The sequence below is a fragment of the Bos indicus x Bos taurus genome, chromosome 4, assembly GCF_003369695.1.
Source record: "Bos indicus x Bos taurus breed Angus x Brahman F1 hybrid chromosome 4, Bos_hybrid_MaternalHap_v2.0, whole genome shotgun sequence".
In the NCBI taxonomy this organism is placed as follows: Eukaryota; Metazoa; Chordata; class Mammalia; order Artiodactyla; family Bovidae; genus Bos; species Bos indicus x Bos taurus.
The window spans coordinates 110,108,097-110,129,298 of record NC_040079.1 but is presented as its reverse complement, the minus strand read 5'-3'; the positions used below and the strand labels follow the sequence as shown (position 1 = coordinate 110,129,298).

General features: G+C 37.2%; 1 protein-coding gene across 3 annotated transcripts in view; it reads left to right on the top strand.

Moving 5' to 3' along the window:
* Positions 1-21,202, top strand: part of ANKIB1 (ankyrin repeat and IBR domain containing 1) — a 157,921-nt gene that overhangs the window by 45,532 nt on the left and 91,187 nt on the right. For 2 of the 3 annotated variants that reach the window (XM_027540193.1, XM_027540194.1), the window contains exon 2: positions 10,837-11,114. In XM_027540193.1, coding sequence (XP_027395994.1) covers positions 10,927-11,114 — 188 coding nt within the window. In that variant the 5' untranslated portion in view covers positions 10,837-10,926. Of the gene's footprint in view, positions 1-10,836; positions 11,115-21,202 lie in introns of those variants that run through there. The other variant, XM_027540195.1, reaches the window with a different exon arrangement.

The following is a 21,202-nucleotide window of genomic DNA, read 5'->3' as shown; positions in this document are numbered from 1 at the left end:
TTGAAGGCAGGAGGAGACAACAGAGGATGAGATGGTTTGATGGCATCAACGACTCAATGGACATGAGTTTGAGTAAACTTTGTGAGTTGGTGATGGACAGGGAGGCCTGGCGTGCTGCAGTCCATTGGGTCACAAGGAGTCAGACAGGACTGATCTGAACTGAGCCTTAGCTTTTTTTTTTTTTTAATTCTGTAGCATTTAGTATATTCTGAAGTTAAGGGAGTGTGATACCTCCAGGTTTGTTCTTTTTTCTCAAGATTACTTTGACTATTTGGGGCCTTTTGTGATTCTGTTCCAGAAAATTTTAGGATTTTTTGTTCTAGTTTTGTGACATTTGTCAAGAGTTGTTTTGATAAGTATTGCTTTAGGTTTATGGACCTTTAAACAATGTTAATCTTTCCAGTCTATGAATATGAATGCCTTTCCATTTATTTGTATCATCTTCCATTTCGTTTATCAATGTCTTCTAGTTTTCAGACTGTAGGTTTTTCCTTTCTTGGTGTGTTTATTTCTAGGTATTTCATTCTTTTTGATGCAGTGGTCACTGGGATTGTTTTTTTACTTTTGCCATCACTGGGATTGTTTTTTTACTTTTGCCATTTAATATGAATTAGCTGTGGGTTTGTTATAAATGAACTTTGTTATGTTGAGATATGTTCCCTCCATGCCAACTTTGTTGAGGGTTTTTCTCATGAAGGGAAGTTGAATTTTGTCAGGTGGTCTGTCTGTACCTGTTGAGATGATCATGTGACTTTTATTTTTTGTTTCGTTAACATGATTCATTCCATTGGTTGATTTTTAGATGTTGAACCATCTTTCCATCCCCGGAATGAATCCCACTTGACCATGATTTATGGTCCTTTTTGTACATTGTTGAATTTGGTTTGCTAATATTTTGTTTAGGATTTTTACCTCTATATTTATCAAGGATATTGAAATAATTTTCGTTTTCATAGTGTCTTTGTCTGGTTTTGATATCTGTAGTGGTGGACTTTAGAATGAACTTGAGAGTGTGACCTCCTCCTCAGTTTTTCCGAATAATTTGAGAAGGCTAGGTAGGTATTAACTCTTCTTTATATGTTTGGTAGACTTCACCTGGGAAGCTGTCTGGTTCTGGACTTTTCTTTGTTGGGAGGTTTTTGATTACTGATTCAGTTTTAATACTGCTGCTACTGCTAAGTTGCTTCAGTTGTGTCCAACTCTTTGTGACCCCATAGACGGCAGCCCACCAGGCTCCCCCGTCCCTGGGATTCTCCAGGCAAGAACATTGGAGTGGGTTGCCATTTCCTTCTCCAGTGCATGAAAGTGAAAAGTGAAAGTGAAGTCACTTAGTCATGTCTGACTCTTAGGGACCCCGTAGACTGCAGCCCACCAGGCTCCTCCGTCCATGGGATTTTCCAGGCAAGAGTGCTGGAGTGGGGTGCCATTGCCTTCTCCGTTTTAATACTAGTATCAGTCTATTCAAATTATCTGTTTCTTCCTGATTCATTTTTGCAAGATTGTATGTTTCCGGGAATTTATCCATTTCTTCCAGGTTGCTGAATTTGTTGGCATTTACCTCTTCATAGTATTCTCTTATGATTGTTTATGTTTGTGTGATACTGATTGTAATTTCTCCTCTTTCACCTATTATTTTGTTATTGGGGTCCTCTGTCTTTTCTTAACGAGCCTGTGTAAAGGCTTAATAATTTTATCTTTGAAAAAAAGAACTCGTTTCGTTGTTCTTTTCCTTTCTCTGTAGAGGGGTTCTCTAGTTTGTTTTTTTTTTTGTCTCTGATCTTTACTGTTTCCTTCCTTCCGCTGACTTTCAGTTTTGTTTGTTCTTTTTCTAATTCTTTTACGTGATAGTTTAGCTTGTTTATTTGAGATTTTTCTTGTTTTCTGAGGTGTATAGTCTCTATTTGTTTTTGTTTTTCCCATTTTTCTTCCTGTATTTGATTCCTGGTTTTATACTGTTGAGATCAGAAAAGATGCTTGATATGATTTCTGTCCTTTTAAATTCGTTGGGACTTGCCTGATGACCTATTCTGGATGGCATTCCATGTGAACTTGAATATGTATCTTGCTGATTTTGGATGGAATATTTTGTAACTGTTAATTACAACTGGTCTAGTTTGTTATGTAATGCCATTGTGTCCCAGTTGGTTTTCTGTTTGGATCATGTGTCCATTGATGGTAAGTGGAGTGTTAAAATCCTACTGTTACTATATTCTTGTCAAGTTCTCCCTATTATGTCCATTGTTAGTAGATCTATTTTAAATACTTTTTGTTAATGCCAAGAAGAATAGAGGAAGAATTCCAAGTACAGTTGGCATAATTCTTCCCTTCAGAGTTAATAGGGTAATACGTATTTCCTTAGTCTTTTTCTATAAATATATATTTTTTAAGTGGTGATGATAGTATATATAACATTTATGGTAAAGGCTTTTTTCCACAGAATATAAAATTATAAAAATGATTTTAATTAATGTATCCCAGCATTCTGTTGAATGAATTTACCATAATTTACTTAATTGGAAGCTAAACTGAGAAACATTTGTTCATAGTTTCTTGGAAATTGAAAATTTTAAAGCAGTTGAGCTACTTGTGTGTTTGAGTGTTAGAATAATTTTCTTTTGTATATTTTAGATTCAAGTGGACATATATTCTCCTCTTAAATTGAAAGTTAAAATAATACTCTATTTGACTAGTTTATGATAAGAGATATTGAAAAGTTTTTTTTTAAGACTTAAAACTCATTGTGATTTTATTTTGAAGTGTAATTCATTTATTGCATTTTAGGTATTTCTAGTAATTTTTCTTTTTTGAGGAGATTGTAAGTTCTGTTATTTCTTGAGTTATGAACACTTAGTTTATGAATTTTCATGCATTGAAATAACTTTCTTTAGATACGCTCTAGAAATAAAATGAAGCAGTTTCTAAAATTAGGTTTTAAGTTCCATACAAGGAACTGAAAATGAAATTTTGGAAAAGGGATCCATTTTATATTTGGGAAATAGAAAAACAATGATGTTTTTATTTATCTCACTTTTATCTGGAGGATGATCAGCAAGCAAGATCCAAGCTTTGTTACCCCCTGGGTTTCCCTCTCACTTGAATATATAAGTAGGGTGTTGACATCAGAGATTATCAATCACTCATCCTTTTCCCTGTTGGTGATCTTCAGATAGCTTATTATGAATAAAAGACAGGAGAAGAAAACTGGCAGCTTCCCTTCTTTTGTTTTCTCCACTTCTCTTCGTATGGTTCTATAGTAGATGATGCTAATAACTTTCCAATGCTGAGAGATCAGATGTTTATCTGTAAATGTTACAAAATTTAAAACTCCAAAAATTGGAATTTGATTCCATTTTTAACATGCATACACAGTTTCAGAAGTTAGAAAGACCAGACAGTACCATACTTTCGACTTATACTCAACATAGTAAATAAAAACTATGATAGTAACAATTAAAAGAATCATTTATGTGTAGCGTAATTCTAATACTAGTAATGTATATTTAGAATATACTGTTTAAAGTCATAGATTTTAGGTACTCACATACTTTCAGTGTTACTTTTTCTTCTAATTTTTAAAATTTTCCCTAGAGCTTTCTAACATTGTAAATTATAAGAATCATTATGAAGTTTTAAGCTCATTTTTAATAGGAAAACCTTGAGAGAACATTAGTTTGCATAAAAAGAATTGATTTCCTCTTAGTCTTGAATTTCCTGTGGGCAGAACACCCTAAATTAAAATCAGGATCTTGATAGTGGGGAATAAACCTTTTTAACAATATTAAATAATATATTTGTCAATTTTGTAGAAGTATGAAATACTTATAAGTATACTTATAAGTATGTGTAAGTAATTTGGCCACCTGATATGAAGAACTGACTCACTGGAAAAGACCCTGATGCTGGGAAAGATTGAAGGTGGGAGGAGAAGGGGACGACTGAGGATGAGATGGTTGGAAGGCATCACCAACTCCATGGACATGAGTTTGAGTAAAGTCCGGGAGCTGGTGATAGACAGGGAAGCCCGGCGTGCTGCAGTCCAGGGGGTCGCAAAGAGTCAGACAACGACTGAGCAACTGAACTGAACTAATGAAAATTTTGGTTTAAAATGAACTAATTTTAACCTAACATTTTTCAAGTGAGGTAAAATATCCCTTCATTATGGAAACTATATCACACAGGCACACCAGCAGTGAATGTGGATTGATTGTTGTGTGAGTTCCCTATAAATTTTAGAAATCTCATCTAATGTTATTTAGATTCCTTAATTTAGTTGTCATAAAAGGCTAACATAAATTTATCCTGTGTCCTTGGCATATATTTCCTTGTCTTTTCTGTTTGTTTCTTTTTAATGCATGTGTATTGGTTTACTTAAGTAATTTTAGTTTCCAGCACTATTCAGAAATGAGTTATAAGTACATAATGATAAAATATTATTTGGAAGTTTTCTCACAACTTAGATTTGGACAGTCATTTACAACCTATCTGTTGGTTAAATTTCTAACTCTTTCAACTATCCTAAAGTTCTGAACCAATAAGTAATTATGAAGTGGCTTCTGGGAAAAGCGCACACACACGCACACACACCCAAGGGAAAGTACACAGACTTATGAAATGCCTTCTTTGTTAGTCACTGTGCTAAATACTTTACTTTCAGTTTTATTTTTCACAGTAACTCGTGTTCATTGTATTGTCAAGGAAGCAAATGCCCAGAGATTAACATAAAGAAATCTGGTCTTTTTTTTTTTTTTTTTAAGAATCTCTTGTTTAGGGCTTTATAGTTTCACAGCAAAATTAAAAGGAAGACACTGAGGTTTCCCACACACCCCTAACCCCATGCATGCATGGTCCCCTCCATTATCAGCAGTACTCACCAGAATGGCCGACTTGTTAAGCTGGTGAACCCTACGTTAACACGACAGAATCACTCAAAATCCAGCGTACCTTTGGATTCACTCTTAAGTGTTTAACATTCTGTAGATTTGGATACATGTACTAATAATATAGACATGTATAAATAATATATTAATTATTATAATAACATGCATGTATTATTTATATTGTTAATATAATGATATTCCATCATTAGAATATCATACAGCATACTTTCAATACCTTAAAAATTCACTGCTGCTACTGCTGCTGCTAAGTCACTTCAGTCATGTCCGACTCTGTGCGACCCCATAGACGGCAGCCCACCAGTGTCCCCCGTCCCTGGGATTCTCCAGGCAAGAACACTGGAGTGGGTTACCATTTCCTTCTCCAATGCAGGAAAGTGAAAAGTGAAAGTGAAGTCACTCAGTCGTGTCTGACTCTTAGCAATTCAGCCTTCCCTTGCCCCCAGCCCTGGTGATCACTCATCTTTTTAAAACTGGATAGTTTTATCTTTTTCCAGAATGTCATGTAGTTGGAATCTTGTGGTCGGTAGCCTTTTGGCTTCTCTTTATTACTAATGTACAATTAAGGTTCCTCATGTGTTTTCATAATTTGATAGCTCATTTCTTTATAGTGCTGAATTCTATACCATTGTCTGCATGTACCACAGTTAATTTATTCATTTACTTACTTAAGGGCATCTTATTTGCTCCCAAGTTTTTGGTAGTTATGAATAGAGCTGCCGTAGACATCCAAGTGGGCTCCCCTGGTTGCTCAACAGTAACGAATCTGCCTGTGAGTGCAGGAGACACGGGTTCCATTCCTGGGTCAGGAAAATCTCCTGGAGAAGGAAATAGCAGCCCAGTCTAGTATTGTTGCCTGGAAAATCACATGGACAGAGGAGCCTGGCAGGCTACAGTCCATGGGGTTGCAAAGAGTTGGATATGCATGAGTGATTAAACAACTACAGAAAACAGCCATTTGCAGGTTTTTGTGTGGCTGTGGGTTTTCAACACCTTTGAGTAGGTATCATGATTACTGGATTATGTGCCCCCTGGTGGATGAGATTGGTCCAGGGACTGGCGCCTGAGCCCTCTGGTTATCAAGGCTCTGTCAAGGGATGTGTGGAGAGGCAGTTGTGGGCTCAGGAGGACGTCAGGCCACCTGTCAGCTGTTGGGTAGGGCTGTGCTCCCACCATGTTGGTTTTTTAGCCTGAGGCATCCCACCACTGGCGCCTACAGGCGAGACAAGGTTCCAGTGCCAAAATGGTGACCTCCAGAAGAGCCCCCACCTGGGGCCTCTGGCACTGCGTCCTTGTCCCCAAGTGAGCGTCAGCCGACCCCCGCTTCCTCAGGAGACCTTTCAAAGACCTCCAGGGTCCTGTGGAGTCACTTCTTCACCTTAGATCCTAGAGCGCATGAGTCCTTGCATGAGTCCTTCCCGGAGGGGGGTGCGTGATATGGGGTTCAGAACTTCCTCTTCTGTAGGAGAACTTCATGATATAATTATTTTGCAGTTTGCAAGTTGTGATTTGATTACATTATGAATTTGCCCCCTACCATCTCATTGTGGCTTTTTCTTTGTCTTTGGAGCTACAGTATCTTTTTTGGTAGGTTCTAGATGAGGTGAGCTCAAGTCTTTTCTATTCCACCATCTTGTTTTCATCTCATAATTATTACTTCTTAATATTTGTTTACAAATTTCTAACCTTTTGTAAATGGTGTGTTATATTTATCTTTTTCATTTCTTCACAGCACACTAAAATGCTTCCAACTTAACATTTTTACCTATGTTCAGGAAATAAAGACAATATGGTATTCAAAAATTATGAAAGCAAACACTGCTAAATAACCAGATATGCCAAAGTTATAAAATTGAGCTCTTCACTGACATTATCTTAACATGAGAGCCCAAAATATTCATTTTGAGCACTACATATTTTCAGTGGTTGTAAAGTCAAATGTATGAAAGCTGAATACCGTCTAAGAAAAATTGTAGCTACTTGAAAATTTTACTAGCGGGGAGTTTAGAACTTAGAATCCTCTGATCATTGCAGATAATTAAGTTTTAATAGGAAATAGAATAACTCTAAGAGTGATGCTGTGCAGTGGTTGTATCCCGTGTTTGAACAGTTTCCACCATGGACCTCATGCTAGCTGTTTTCAGTGTTCATCTGCCAGTTTGGCAAAAAGAGGCACTCAGTTGCTGCCCTTTGCAGCTGTTTTCATTTCTTTACTAACTGCAGCATCCTTTTCCATACAGTGAAAGCTGTATAGATATAAATGGTATCCGGCAGCAGCCAGAATTTGCTGGATTATCTCTTTCCTTGGTTGCTCAGAAACCTCAGGCAGCCAAACTGCCGCAGCGAGTTTTCCAGAGTTGTCAGCATAATACTTTCATGTTTGTCTGGACATTTTATTTCTGGAATACACCTTACAGGGAAGTTGCTGTCTTAGTTAAGAGGTTTTTCTCAGCTCAGATCATTTTGATAGTATTCTCTAATACCCACAAGTTTTGCTGTAGACTGCAGACAGACGTTCATGAACGTCTTGCAGGAAGCCACCAAGATTAAAGCCACACTTGACTTCAATTTAATATGCAGTTAGGTAAGCTAATTCCCAAATCACTTAACTATATTGCATTTGTAGCAACATTTTGGAGTAAGACCTCCTCAGTTCAGTTCATTTGCTCAGTCGTGTCCGACTCTGCGATCCCATGAACCACAGCGCGCCAGGCCTCCCTATCCATCACCAGCTCCCAGAGTCCACCCAAACCCATGTCCATGCGGTTGGTGATGCCATCCAACCATCTCATCCTCTGTCATCCCCTTCTCCTCCCGCCTTCAGTCTTTCCCAGCATCAGGGTCTTTTCCAAAAGACCTCTTGCTCCCTGCCTTATATGTGTGTATGTGTGTGTTTCCATGTACCTCCAGTGTGAGATTCTGTCTCCTGCTCTGGCTTTGTTCTAAATTTTGTATACCTTTCACTTAGTATTTATAAGTGCAGTTACACTGGAGAGACCTTTGTTAATACTGGCAGTGACCTAGAAAATAAGTGAAAGAGGAGTTAACTTTGATACAGAAGACTGTTGAAAAAAATACATAGTTTTTATCTTGTCAAAGGTCAGACCCCTAATAAATGATGAAGTTTAGACTACCAGGTACATATCAGTTCTGATATAGAACTTAGAGTAGGTGACATTTTTCTTAAGGTTTCACTGTCTTTTGAAAAGAATTCGAGTATTGAGTTCTTTAAAGGCAGCAACGCTTAACCAATGGCTTGCAGATAGGAGAAGGAGATAAAATTTAGTGAGTACCTACTATGCACTGTATTACATACTTAACCTAGATAATCTTGACAATTCCACAGGGTAGGTGGCCTTACACCTTTTTCACATAAGAAAAAATTAAGGTACAGAGAGGTTAAATGATTTGTGTTATTAGTACTAACAAGTAGATGTGGGATTCCAAACCTGCTATTTTCCTTCCACCACATCAGGGGTTGTCTGGCAACCTACAGCTTATGGACCACATCTCGGATCTTACTTTTGTAAATTAAATTTATAGAACACAACCGCAGCTATTCTACGATTAGATACTGTCTGTGGCTTTCAAGCTGTAACAGCCGAGTTGAGTACTTAAGACAGATCATATGACTCAGGGAGCCATATGACTCACAAGTAGATACTTTACTATCTGGTCTTTATGGGAAAAGTTTGCTGATACCTGCACTAAACCTCGCTTTGTTTAGAGGTACTGTAAACTGTACATTCTGTAGTATAAATTTCAGTCTTACTGAAGCATTAGACTTGGACAAGAGCAATAAGATAATGATGAAGGCAAGCAACAACCCATGAATGTTCAAAAGCTTTCCTATTTGGAAAGATAGGCTGGTATGATTTAAATATAGTCTTTTCTACTTCTGTGATTCAGTGCATGTCTCCCAGTTTCCTCATTGATAGGTTAATAAACTGCCTCAAAAACTCAAGTGCGCTTAAATTAATAAACTACTCCCAGAAATCCTTTATAGAAGATGAAGTTGTTTAAAAATAAATATCTATCTCCTAATATGTTACCTTTTACTACAAAAGTAAACTATTTTTAAAGTCATTATTATGGGCTGAAGGTTGGCTTCAACAAAGTAATTGGCTCCTACTCTTAATTTAACTGGTACTAAAGATAACCTTTAGAAATACAATGTTGAACTGGAAGAGTCTATTGAGGAATCTTACACTCCCTTGTAAGGTTACTTATTGTAGCAGCTGGTTCTATGCACCTCCACCCCCCTAACATATGACCCTTGAGCTTAACCCTCTTACTGTAATTTTTAAAATTTGAGCCATAGTATAATTCATTGTAAACAAAAATCCCTGAGTGCAAACATTAATTAATACAAGTGGAGGTATAGTTTAAATGTCACATATACTATTGAAGTGTTACCTTATATCCACAAAAAATAAAGAATAAGAAAGACATATTTCTTTCTTATTAAAAGCAAAAATTATAGAACGTGAAAGGGAAGTCGCTCAGTCATGTCCGACTCTTTGCGACCCCGTGGACTGTAGCCCACCAGGCTCCTCCGTCCATGGGATTCTCCAGGCAAGAATACTGGAGTGGGTTGCCATTTCCTTCTCCAGGGGATCTTCCCAACCCAGGGATCGAACCCGGGTCTTCCGCATTGGAGGCAGACGCTTTAACCTCTGAGCCACCAAATGAAGAAGAAAAAAAAATTATAGAGCCCTTCACAATTAAAAGATAATCAGGAAATTAGGGAAAGACATATTTCTTACTCTTTGAGTGATTTTCACTTTCACTTTCGTCCATTCTTTACCGGTTAAAGGACACATTTCTTAGTCTGGCCACAACCTATTTTCAGTTTTATATTCTATTAGCAGTACTCACCATTTGAATAAACCTTTTGTTTCATACCTTCCTTTGCATAGGCTGTTTCCTTTATGACTGGTTTTGATAATGGCTGAAGACTAGATTCAGAAACATTTATTGGAATGGAACAAAATTAGCATTTATTAAGCATACTAGCCAAGGTCTGTGGTAGGTACTTAAATAAGTAACTCTCATAATCCTGACTATTTTCCTTAAGAAATGGTTATTTCCTTTTACTGTATAGATGTAACCTGAGGCATTAGAAGGGTAGTTACAATTACATAGCTAGTTTGAGATTTCATACTCCAAATTAAATGATTGTTTTCTTGTCTTTCCCCTACCCACCTCACATTGCTTCAGTAGTAAATACCTGTGATCTTTATTATAACCTCTTTCCAAATACAGTCGTCATAAACAGTTCATGTTTTCAGCCTTGTTTTGAATTATTTACAGTAGAAGAAAATAAATGTAATGGTATTATGGTAGAATAATCACTATTTCATTATTCTGAGTGTAATTAGTTGTAGTTAGTTTTATTCATTTGCTGTGAGTTGTATAGCCCTCTGTATTTACATGTGAAAAATCTTTTCTTTGAAGTCCTTCTAAGTACTGAACAATTTCATTTTACTTTATTGTAATTTAACATTTTTTGGAGTTCTTATATGAACAAAATTTCCTGTATTTTTCATTATCCTAGAAATTGGCTGAATCCGATTTATATGTAATTTATACAAGAATTTAAGTGTATTCAACCATAAATTTCAAATCAAACTCATTTCCTGCCTCTGTGAAGGAGAAAATTGAAAAGACCATGTATATACGTAACTTTATAGTATAAAGTACAGCCTGTGAAACCGTCACTTTCTGTATGGGAATATATTGCAGTTTAAGAAGTTAGTTTGGGCAATATTAAACATTAGAGATTTTTTTTTGGCTATTAAGATAAATTTGGTAAAACATAATTCTTTCCCTTACATATGCTTCATAGATTTTATTAATATTCCTAATTGTGGTATTTTTTCCTTAGGATACTGCTTCATAATTACTGGTTTTACAATCTAATATTTTTTTCCTCCATTAGAATGTGAAACATGTTGCAGAAGCCTTTAAGAAGTGGCTGAAGGGTGACGGAAAAAGTGCCATTGCCTATCAGAAAAAAGCAAAACAAAACATGGGAAGTTCAACCACCAAATTCCGTAAAGCACTCATCAATGGTGATGAAAACCTGGCCTGCCAAATATACGAAAGCAACCCTCAGCTAAAAGAATCCCTTGATCCAAATACATCTTATGGGGAGCCCTACCAGCACAATACTCCGTTACACTATGCTGCTAGACATGGAATGAATAGAATATTAGGGTAAGTATTACTGGAAACCAATTAGTAACAGATTAGAGAAAGGGGAAAAAAACCGCTCTGGTCTTTGAGAATACATGCCTTATGTGGTATTATAGTGAACTAAACTTTGTAAAACTGAATATGCCTAAATTATTAAGTATGATTTTTTTATTATGTGTTTCATTTCTGAGGTTAGTTCACATATTCTTTTTACTGTAAATACATTTTGATCCTCAGTATGTTTCATAGTATGAATTCTTTATAACAGTGTAGTGTTTTAATTTACAATGTTTCAGTTCCAGAAAAGTACTTGTCATCTATCAAAAAATTGCAGGGAATGGTGTCCAAGGCAATTTAAGTTGAAAAACTGATGTGTTTCCCTTACCTAGTCTTGATCAGATTTGAGTTTCCTTCTTTTAAAAGGTTCAGTTACCAGAAAAGACTTTGCTAAAAGTAAAACATTTTCTTGGAACTGAAAATATCAATACTAAGAAACTTAAAAAAAAAATCTCTTTAGGAAGAAAGCATTAGTGATAGCAGTATGTGAATTCTTCTTAATTACATGGGAATTAAATTTGCTATTTGCTAACTTATAAGATGAAAGAAGCAAAGGATAGAAAAGTAGTTCCAAAATAAATGTAGTGTTTTTAGTAGTAGATTGTGCAGCTGTGGAAGTCTGGTGGTAGAAGAGAAAGAAACAATTCTTTGCTTATGCAGTGAAATATAATTCTTAAATCGGCATTCTGAGTACTTTAGAACTTGACAAAAAGCTTTTCAATCCTTTTTCTATTTCTTTTTATACAAATTTGTTGTTCAAATTAAGCTGCTGTTTCTGGTATCCCTGAATCATGCCAGGGGTGTTCTGTCTGCCACATTCATAATGCTGTTTCCTGGGAGTATCTCTCCTCTCAGCTTTCTCTTTCTTACCTAAATTTTAGCCTTCCTTCAATGTCCTGGGCTTCCCGGGTGACTCAGTGGTAAAGAATCTGCCTGCTAATGTAGGAGATGCGGGTTAAGTCCCTGGGTCGGGAAGATCTCTTGGAGAAGGAAATGGCAACCCACTCCAGTATTCTTGCCTGGAGAATTCCATGGACAAAGAAGTCTGGCAGGCTAAAGTGACTTAACAGCAGGGTCCTAGGCATTCTTTATCTGTCTTATTCCTGTCACAGCCTGTAAGGAACTTCAGTCCGCAAGGAACTTCAGTCTTCTTTTGAACTTCTGTGGTTCTTTTTTGTTTATTACTTGTGTGGTATACACTACCCATTGGTTTTGTAAATTTGTAAACCTACTCTTTGCCTACCTAAATTACAGCTTTTTAAAAGGACTTTCTTTGTACTTCTAGCGTCTAGCATAGTATCTTACACAAAGTAAATAGAACCTTTCTAAAAGTCATTGCACAGATACTGTCTTTAGGATCAGGATTTGTAAATGAGAAAAATTCCATGAATAACTTAGTTTATTCAGGCCTATGATTATCAAGTAGGTATTTTTGTAACCTCTTAAAAATAAAATAGGTATTTCTTGATTTAAAAAGAGATATTTCTATTACCTCTCCATTTTTCAGTTATCTCTTATTTTCATTTCTCTAAAAATACCCACTTAGAAGCCACTGCCACCTAATCTTGTTTGAAATTTTACATTTTTTCTTTCAAAAATGGATGTTCCCTATGTTAATTACACTGACATATTGTACTAATAAAATAATGGCAAACGTGTTGAGGGCTTAACTGTTTTCTAGGCACTACTAACTGCTCTACGTGCCTTGTCTCATTTAATTCTCATTCTAGGGCTATAAGGTCGTTTATCATCCGCATTTCAGAAGTGAGAAAACTGAAGCTCAGAAAGATTAAACAACTTGTCAGAACTCGGCAGCTTGTAAATGGCAAAGCTAACTGCCCATTTAGGCAGATGACTGTAGTCTTTAGGCTTTCAACACTATGATAGCATCTTATCTCTATAGTCAGATAAGCCTGTATGTCAGGAATGCCTAAAACACTTACTGTGCTAAGTCGTTTCAGTTGTGTCCAACTCTGTGTGACCCCGTGGACTGTAGCCCACCAGGCTCCTCTGTCCATGGGATTCTCCAAGCAAAAATACTGGAGTGGGTTGCCGTGCCCTTCTCCAGGGGATCTTCCTGACTCAGGGATTGAACCCACATCTCTTTCATCTCCTGCATTGGCGGGTGGGTTCTTTACCACTAGCACCCCCTGGAATCCTAAAACACTTATTAGCAAGACAAATTAGTTACTCTGGATTTCAGTTTCCTTGTCTCTAAAATATTAAGCTTGTATAATTAAATGAATGTGTTATGTTTCATGATACCTAGTGTATAGGTTCGGAGAAGGCAGTGGCACCCCACTCCAGTACTCTTGCCTGGAAAATCCCATGGACGGAGGAGCCTGGTAGGCTGCAGTCCATGGGGTCACTAGGAGTCGGACACGACTGAGTGACTTCACTTTCACTTTCCACTTCCATGCATTGGAGAAGGAAATGGCAACCCACTCCAGTGTTCTTGCCTGGAGAATCCCAGGGACGGGGGAGCCTGGTGGGCTGCCGTCTATGGGGTCACACAGAGTCAGACACGACTGAAGTGACTTAGCATAGCATAGCATAGTGTATAGTATTATTTCTCAAATTTGTAACCCTAAATATCTTCAGATTATCCTTGACTTACTCATCTCCTTTACCTAACCTGTTACTAATGCAGATTTCACTCCGTCTTATCTGATGGGTTCATGTCTTTCCATTCCTGTTGCCTAAAAGTTTGTTTACTCTTATCAACCCCTTCTTCCAGTACTGAAAGTACTTGACTCCTAAATGTTCCTTTTGCAAGTCTTTTCCTCTTCAGGTCTCGTGTTCAGGTTAATCTTGCTAAAAGTTTATCCTTCTCAACGTTCTGTCATAAGAAAACTATGGCGGTACACTATTGTTTGCCTCATTTTACTTGGCTTCTGAAGCCTTATTTTTTCTCTGCCCTCATTCTGCCGAGTCAGCCTAATCTCTCTTTATTCTCCAACATGATCATATCAGTCAGACTGGTTGCCTTCCCTCTTGCTTTTCCCACTTTTAAAAATGCCATCCCCTTAGCTTTATTGTTAATCCCTGATTCTGAAATGTCTTGTTTCTTCTCTAATTCCCTGTCCTTTAAGTCCTTACTTGATTTCTGCCTTTTTATGAATTCATTACCAACTGTTCTGACCTGCAGTATTGTTCTCAGAAATTCCTATAACTTAGATTTTAAATCGTCCAGTTGTTATTAAATTCATCTCTTTGATTAGATTGTAAATATTACAAATACACTGCTGAACAGTAATGCTCTAAGGAGATTAACTCTTGATTAGTCTGTTCAGTCTTTGTTTTTGATTTGAACATTTTCAGTAAGATTATGAAACTGTTGCTTTAGGTTCTGAATATTGAACACTAACAATAACATTTAATATCAGATCTTCTTATGTGATTAATTAAAACTTTCTTAGAATACCACAGTAAAATGTTTTTGAATGTTATTACTAAGGTAATATGTCTATTTTAACATAAAAGAACTCAAGTAGGAAAATACTTTTTAATCATTTATAGTATAATTTAAAATATACTTTATACAATTGGAAAACTTTATTTAAGAGATGTATCTAATCCATTGAGTCTTTTTTTTTTTAGTTTTATTCAAGTGTAGTTGATTTGCAATGCTGTATAAATTTCTGTACAATAAAGTGATTCAGTCATACATATATTCTTTTTCATATGTTTTCCATTATAGTTTGTCACAGGATGTTGAATGTAGTTCCCTGTTCTATACAGTGGGACTCGTTGTTTCTCCTTTCTGTATATACCAGTTTGCATCTGCTAATCTCAGACTCTCACTCCTGCCCTCCCCCACCCGCTTCCCCTTGGTAACCACCAGTCTGTTCTCTGTGCCCTTGATTTCGTTTCTGTTTCATATTTAGGTTTATTTGCATCACATTTTAGATCCAGTAATATCATATGAGGTTTGACTTTGTCTTTCTGACTTGCTTCACTTATTATGGTGGTCTCTGTGTCCGTCCATGTTGCTCCAGGAGCTTTGTTTCATTCTTTTTTATGGCTGACTAGTAAATATTTCACTGTATATATGCACCACATATTTTCTAGCTGTTCGTCTGTCAGCGGACATTTAGGTTGTTTTCCTGTCTAATCCAATGAGTCTTAAAGTGCGTTCTGAGGACTTGTAGAGGTAAAGTAGATCAAAACTATTTTTAGTATTTAAATCAATACTAATTTTGAGATGTTATTTGCCTTTTTCACTGTGTTGACATTTGTGATGTTAGTGCAGAAAATGGAGGATAAAACTGCCAACGCTTTTGGGTGAATCAAGGCAGTGGCACCGAACCTTAAGTAATTACTGTATTCCTCACTGCCGGCCACTTGCTGTTTTAAAAAAAAAAAGCCAATTTTACTTAAAATCTCCTCGATGAAGCAGTAGAATTACTAATGTTAATTAATCTCCGTCCTTGAGTACACATCTTTTTATTAGTCTGTAAATGAGAAAAATGCACAAAGTCCTTCTGCTCTTGTCTGCTGATAGCTTTGAGGAATAACACTTGTACTGTGGTTTGAGGTGTGAGTTGAAATGTTGATGCTTATTTTTTCATGAAAACATTTGAGCTTGCCAGTGAGTATTGGAATTTTGAAAACTTATATTTACTGCCTTAAGCTTGACAGCTTCACAGTACTTAGGGACTTACTAAATAAGATTGGCAGTGATATAAATTAACATGAGTTTTTAAAATACTCTATAATGAAATGTGACAGAATCTAGAAGATCTGTATAACTTAGTGAATTAGTATTTTTCAAGGTAAGTATATGATTTTTTGCAGTTATGCATGGGTAAAAGATTTGTTCAAAACATAAGGTAAACCAGTAGATTTTTAAACATTGCAAAAGTTCATTGATAAGATTTCAGATTTTACATTGCAGGTAATCTAAGAAATGACCACTTGTTGAGTTTTTGGTATCAAATATGAACAGTCACACTTATCTAAAAAGGCTATTTTAAAACATTTCTCTCTTTTCTAATTATATAAGGCTGGATTTTCTTCATATGCATCAACCCAAACGAAACATATCATAACTGATTTAATACTATGAGAATCTGTTTTCTGTTAGCCAAATGTTAAAAAAGATTTGTAAACATGTAAAACAATGCCTTTGTGTTCACTTAATTTTTTAAAAAATATAGTTATTTTTGATTTTAGGATATTAGGAATGTCAAATATATAATGAGTTTATTTTTAATGGATAAATTTATTTTAATTTTTAATATGATGAATATCTCTCACATAAACAAAGGCTCTTAGAGATCTTTTTTAAAAATTTTTATTGGAGTATAGTTGATTTACAATGTGTTAGTTTCCGCTTTACAGCAGAGTGAATCAGTTATTCATATACATGTATCCAGTCTTTTTTACATTCTTTTCCTATAAAAGTCATTATAGAGTCTTCAGTAGAGTTCTCTGTGTTATAAAATCAGTCATTATTATAGTTATCTATTTTACATATAGTAGTGTGTAAAATACTACACACTAAAATACTTTATCAGTCAGTTCAGTTCAGTTCAGTAGCTTAGTTTGCGACCCCATGAAGTGCAGCACGCCAGGCCTCCCTGTCCGTCACCAACTCCCAGAGTTCACCCAGACTCACGTCCATCGAGTCAGTGATGCCATCCAGCCATCTCATCCTCTTTTGTCCCCTTCTCCTCCTGCCCCCAACCCCCCCAGCATCAGAGTCTTTTCCAATGAGTCAACTCTTCGCATGAGGTGGCCAAAGTACTGGAGTTTCAGCTTTAGCATCATTCCTTCCAAAGAAATCCCAAGGCTAATAATCTTTAGGATGGACTGGTTGGATCTCCTTGCAGTCCAAGGGACTCTCAAGAGTCTTCTCCAACACCACAGTTCAAAAGCATCAATTCTTCGGCACTCAGCTTTCTTCACAGTCCAACTCTCACATCCATACATGACCACTGGAAAAACCATAGCCTTGACTAGATGGACCTTTGTTGGCAAAGTAATGTCTCTGCTTTTGAATATGCTATCTAGGTTGGTCATAACTTTTCTTCCAAGGAGCAAGCGTCTTTTAATTTCATGGCTGCAGTCACCATCTGCAGGGATTTTGGAGCCCCCCCAAAATACAGTCTAACACTGTTTCCCCATCTGTTTCCCCTGAAGTGATGGGACCAGATGCCATGATCTTCGTTTTCTGACTCTTGAGATTTACGCCAACTTTTTCACTCTCCACTTTCACTTTCATCAAGAGGCTTTTTAGTTCTTCTCCACTTTCTGCCATAAGGGTGGTGTCGTCTGCATATCTGAGCTTATTGATATTTCTCCCAGCAGTCTTGATTCCAGCTTGTGCTTCTTCCAGCCCAGCATTTCTCCTGATGTACTCTGCATTTAAGTTAAATAAGCAGGGTGACAATATACAGCCTTGATGTACTCCTTTTCCTATTTGGAACCAGTCTGTTTTTCCATGTTCAGTTCTAACTGTTGCTTCCTGACCTGCATACAGATTTCTCAAGAGGTAGGTCAGGTGGTCTGGTATTCCCATCTCTTTCAGAATTTTCCACAGTTTGTGGTGAGCCACACAGTCAAAGGCTTTGGCATAGTCAATAAAGCAGAAATAGGTGTTTTTCTGGAACTCTCTTGCTTTTTTGATGATCCAGCGGATGTTGGCAATTTGATCTCTGGTTCCTCTGCCTTTTTTAAAACCAGCTTGAACATCTGGAAGTTCACGGTTCACGTATTGCTGAAGCCTGGCTACATAGTAGTGTGTAAAATAATACGGAGACGGCAATGGCAACCCACTCCAGTACTCGTGCCTGGAAAATCCCATGGATGGAGGAGCCTGGTTGGCTGCAGTCCATGGGGGGTATCGAAGAGTGGGACACGACTGAGTGACTTCACTTTCATTTTTCACTTTCATGCATTGGAGAAGGAAATGGCAACCCACTCCAGTGTTCTTGCCTGGAGAGTCCCAGGGATGGGGGATCCTGGTGGGCTGCCATCTATGGGGTCGCACAGAGTCGGACACAACTGAAGCGACTTAGCAACAGCAGCAGCAGCAGTGTGTATATATCAATCCCAGTTTCTCAACACGAATCTTCAGTAATTTTTAAATTTGTAAAAGTTATAACAGTCTACTACCAGAAAGTTTAAAAATTGATGATTTGATCAATATTATTGGTTTCTCTAAGAAGGGATGTATTTGTCTCCAGCTTCTGCTTATCATTCTGTTGATGAGTGTTTAAAGACCTGAAGAAAAGGTGACTATATATTCTCTTTAAAATTACTGTTTTTATGATTTGGCCATATACTTTATACTTATAGTTTTACTCTATATTTTCAATTTCAGTCTTAAGTGTTTGTTTTTTCTTTTTTCTTAATTGTTTGGAGGTCAGTGATTGATAATTTTGTTATTAAAGCCTTTAACATCCTGTCTTAGAATCAGAAATTACTTTATTGCTCTCGTTTCCTAAGATTAGACAACTCTAATTTCTTTAATCTGTGTATCTTTTTTCAAAATTTATTGAGGGCAGAGAAAAACACAAATCATATTATTATTTTAATTGTTTGGTCAATTTTGTAATTAAATAACTCTTAACATTCTGTCACTTAACACTTAAAAAGCACGAGAGTTCCAGAAAAACATCTATTTCTGCTTTATTGACTATGCCAAAGCCTTTGACTGTGTGGCTCACCACAAACTGTGGAAAATTCTGAAAGAGATGGGAATACCAGACCACCTGACCTGCCTCTTGAGAAATCTGTATGCAGGTCAGGAAGCAACAGTTAGAACTGAACATGGAACAACAGACTGGTTCCAAATAGGGAAAGGAGTACATCAAGGCTGTATATTGTCACCCTGCTTATTTAACTTATCTGCAGAGTACATCATGAGAAACCCTGGGCTGGAGGAAGCACAAGCTGGAATCAAGATTGCCGGGAGAAATATCAATAACCTCAGGTATACAGATGACACCACCCTTATGCCAGAGAGTGAAGAAGAACTAAAGAGCCTCTTGGTAAAAGTGAAAGAGGAGAGTGAAAAAGGTGGTTTAAAGCTCAGCATTCAGAAAACTAAGATCATGGCATCCGGTCCCATCACTTCATGGCAAATAAATGGGGAAATAGTGGAAACAGTGGCTGACTTTATTTTTGGGGGCTCCAGAATCACTGCAGATGGTGACTGCAGCCATGAAATTAAAAGACACTTACTCCTTGGAAGAAAAGTTATGACCAACCTGCTGCTTCTGCTGCTGCTAAGTCGCTTCAGTCTGTCCAACTCTGTGAGACACCGTACACGGCAGTCCACCAGGCTCTGCCATCCCTGGGCTTCTCCAGGCAAGAACACTGGAGTGGGTTGCCATCTCCCTCTCCAGTGCATCAAAGTGAAAAGTGAAAGTGAAGTTGCTCAGTGTGTTCGACACTCAGCGACCCCATGGACCGCAGCCTACCAGACTCCTCCATCCATGGTATTTTCCAGGCAAGAGTACTGGAGTGGGTTGCCATTGCCTTCTCCATGACCAACCTAGACAGCATATTAAAAAGCAGAAACATTACTTTGCCAACAAAGGTCTGTCTAGTCAAGGCTATGGTTTTTGTAGTGGTCATGTATGAATGTGAGAGTTGGACTATAAAGAAAGCTGAGTGCTGAAGAATTGATGCTTTTGAACTGTGGCGTTGGAGAAGACTCTTGAGAGTCCCTTGGACTGCAAGGAGACCCAACCAGTTCATCCTAAAGGAAATCAGTTCTGAATATTCATTGGAAGGACTGATGCTAAAGCTGAAACTCCAATACTTTGGCCTCCTGATGAAGAACTGACTCATTGGAAGATTAAAGATTGAAGGCGGAAGGAGAAAGAGACGACAGAGGATGATGTGGTTGGATGGCATCACTGACTCAATGGACGTGAGTTTAAGGAAACTCCGGGAGTTGGTGATGGATAGGGAGGCCTGGAGTGCTGCAGTCATGGGGTCACAAAGAGTCGGACACGACTGCGCAACTGAACTGAACTAACACTGTGTCATGAATTCAATAGAATAAGGATAAATAGCACACATCAGCATTAAGTGAAATACCAACTCTGTTTTAACTGTTTATGTTTTAGATAGCTTCAAATGTTTCACTGTGTTTAACTTTTCTAAACTGGTAACAAGTTGATGGCCATTATTTTCTCATGCTGCCTCATGTAATCTGGCATACCTGCCTGCTAGCTTCGGTATAGACTCTGACTAAGCTTGGCTAGATTCCTAACACATGACATATACGGGTGGACAAAGAAGTATACCTAGCCAAGAACAATATACTTTAGTAGCCATAAAGTAAATTGCAATAAGGCCTTGATTTAGTCCCCATTTCGTTTAGCTTTATGGTACCTGCAACAGCAGGCACAGCTTTCCCCTCTTCTTAGACATAATCATATGGTAAAAGAAGGGCGGTTTGCAGTTTAGGAGCTAGTTTGCATCTGTATCTCTCTGAACCTAAATGCTATGTATTTACATCATACCATATCACAGTGCTTCTTTCCTGGGAAACTGAATCCATATTCATAAATAGTTACTATTTGATGTAGCAAAAGCACTGTTTAGACTTTGGAGTCCACATGTTCTAGTTTGGATAAGCATGTATAAAATGGGAAATTAGAGTGCTTATTCCTTAGATTTTATAGGATAACTTCTTGTGCTTCCTAGAATATGAAAGGGGCCTGTCTTTTGGTATAAATGAAATATAAAATCTTTATTAGAGCATGTGTTTGTCAGAGCATATGTTAATATCAAGCTTTGAGAATTAAAATAGAGTTTCCAGTTTGGGGGGGTTTTTTTTGATTCTTGTATTTCAGGAGTTATTAAATTCTTATAAATGGATTGAAATTCAGTTCTCTCCTAACCTCCGTTGCTGTGTACACACTGTAAGGGCAGGTATTTAATCTGTTTTCTTAACAATATACCTAACCTCTATAATACAATTACAGCTACTCAAAAATAATGTTGCATGAAAGGTAAGATGTAAAGGGAACTGAAAGTATGTGTATATCTTAGTAACTACTGGAATAATAGTGTTATGACAAGAAATTGAG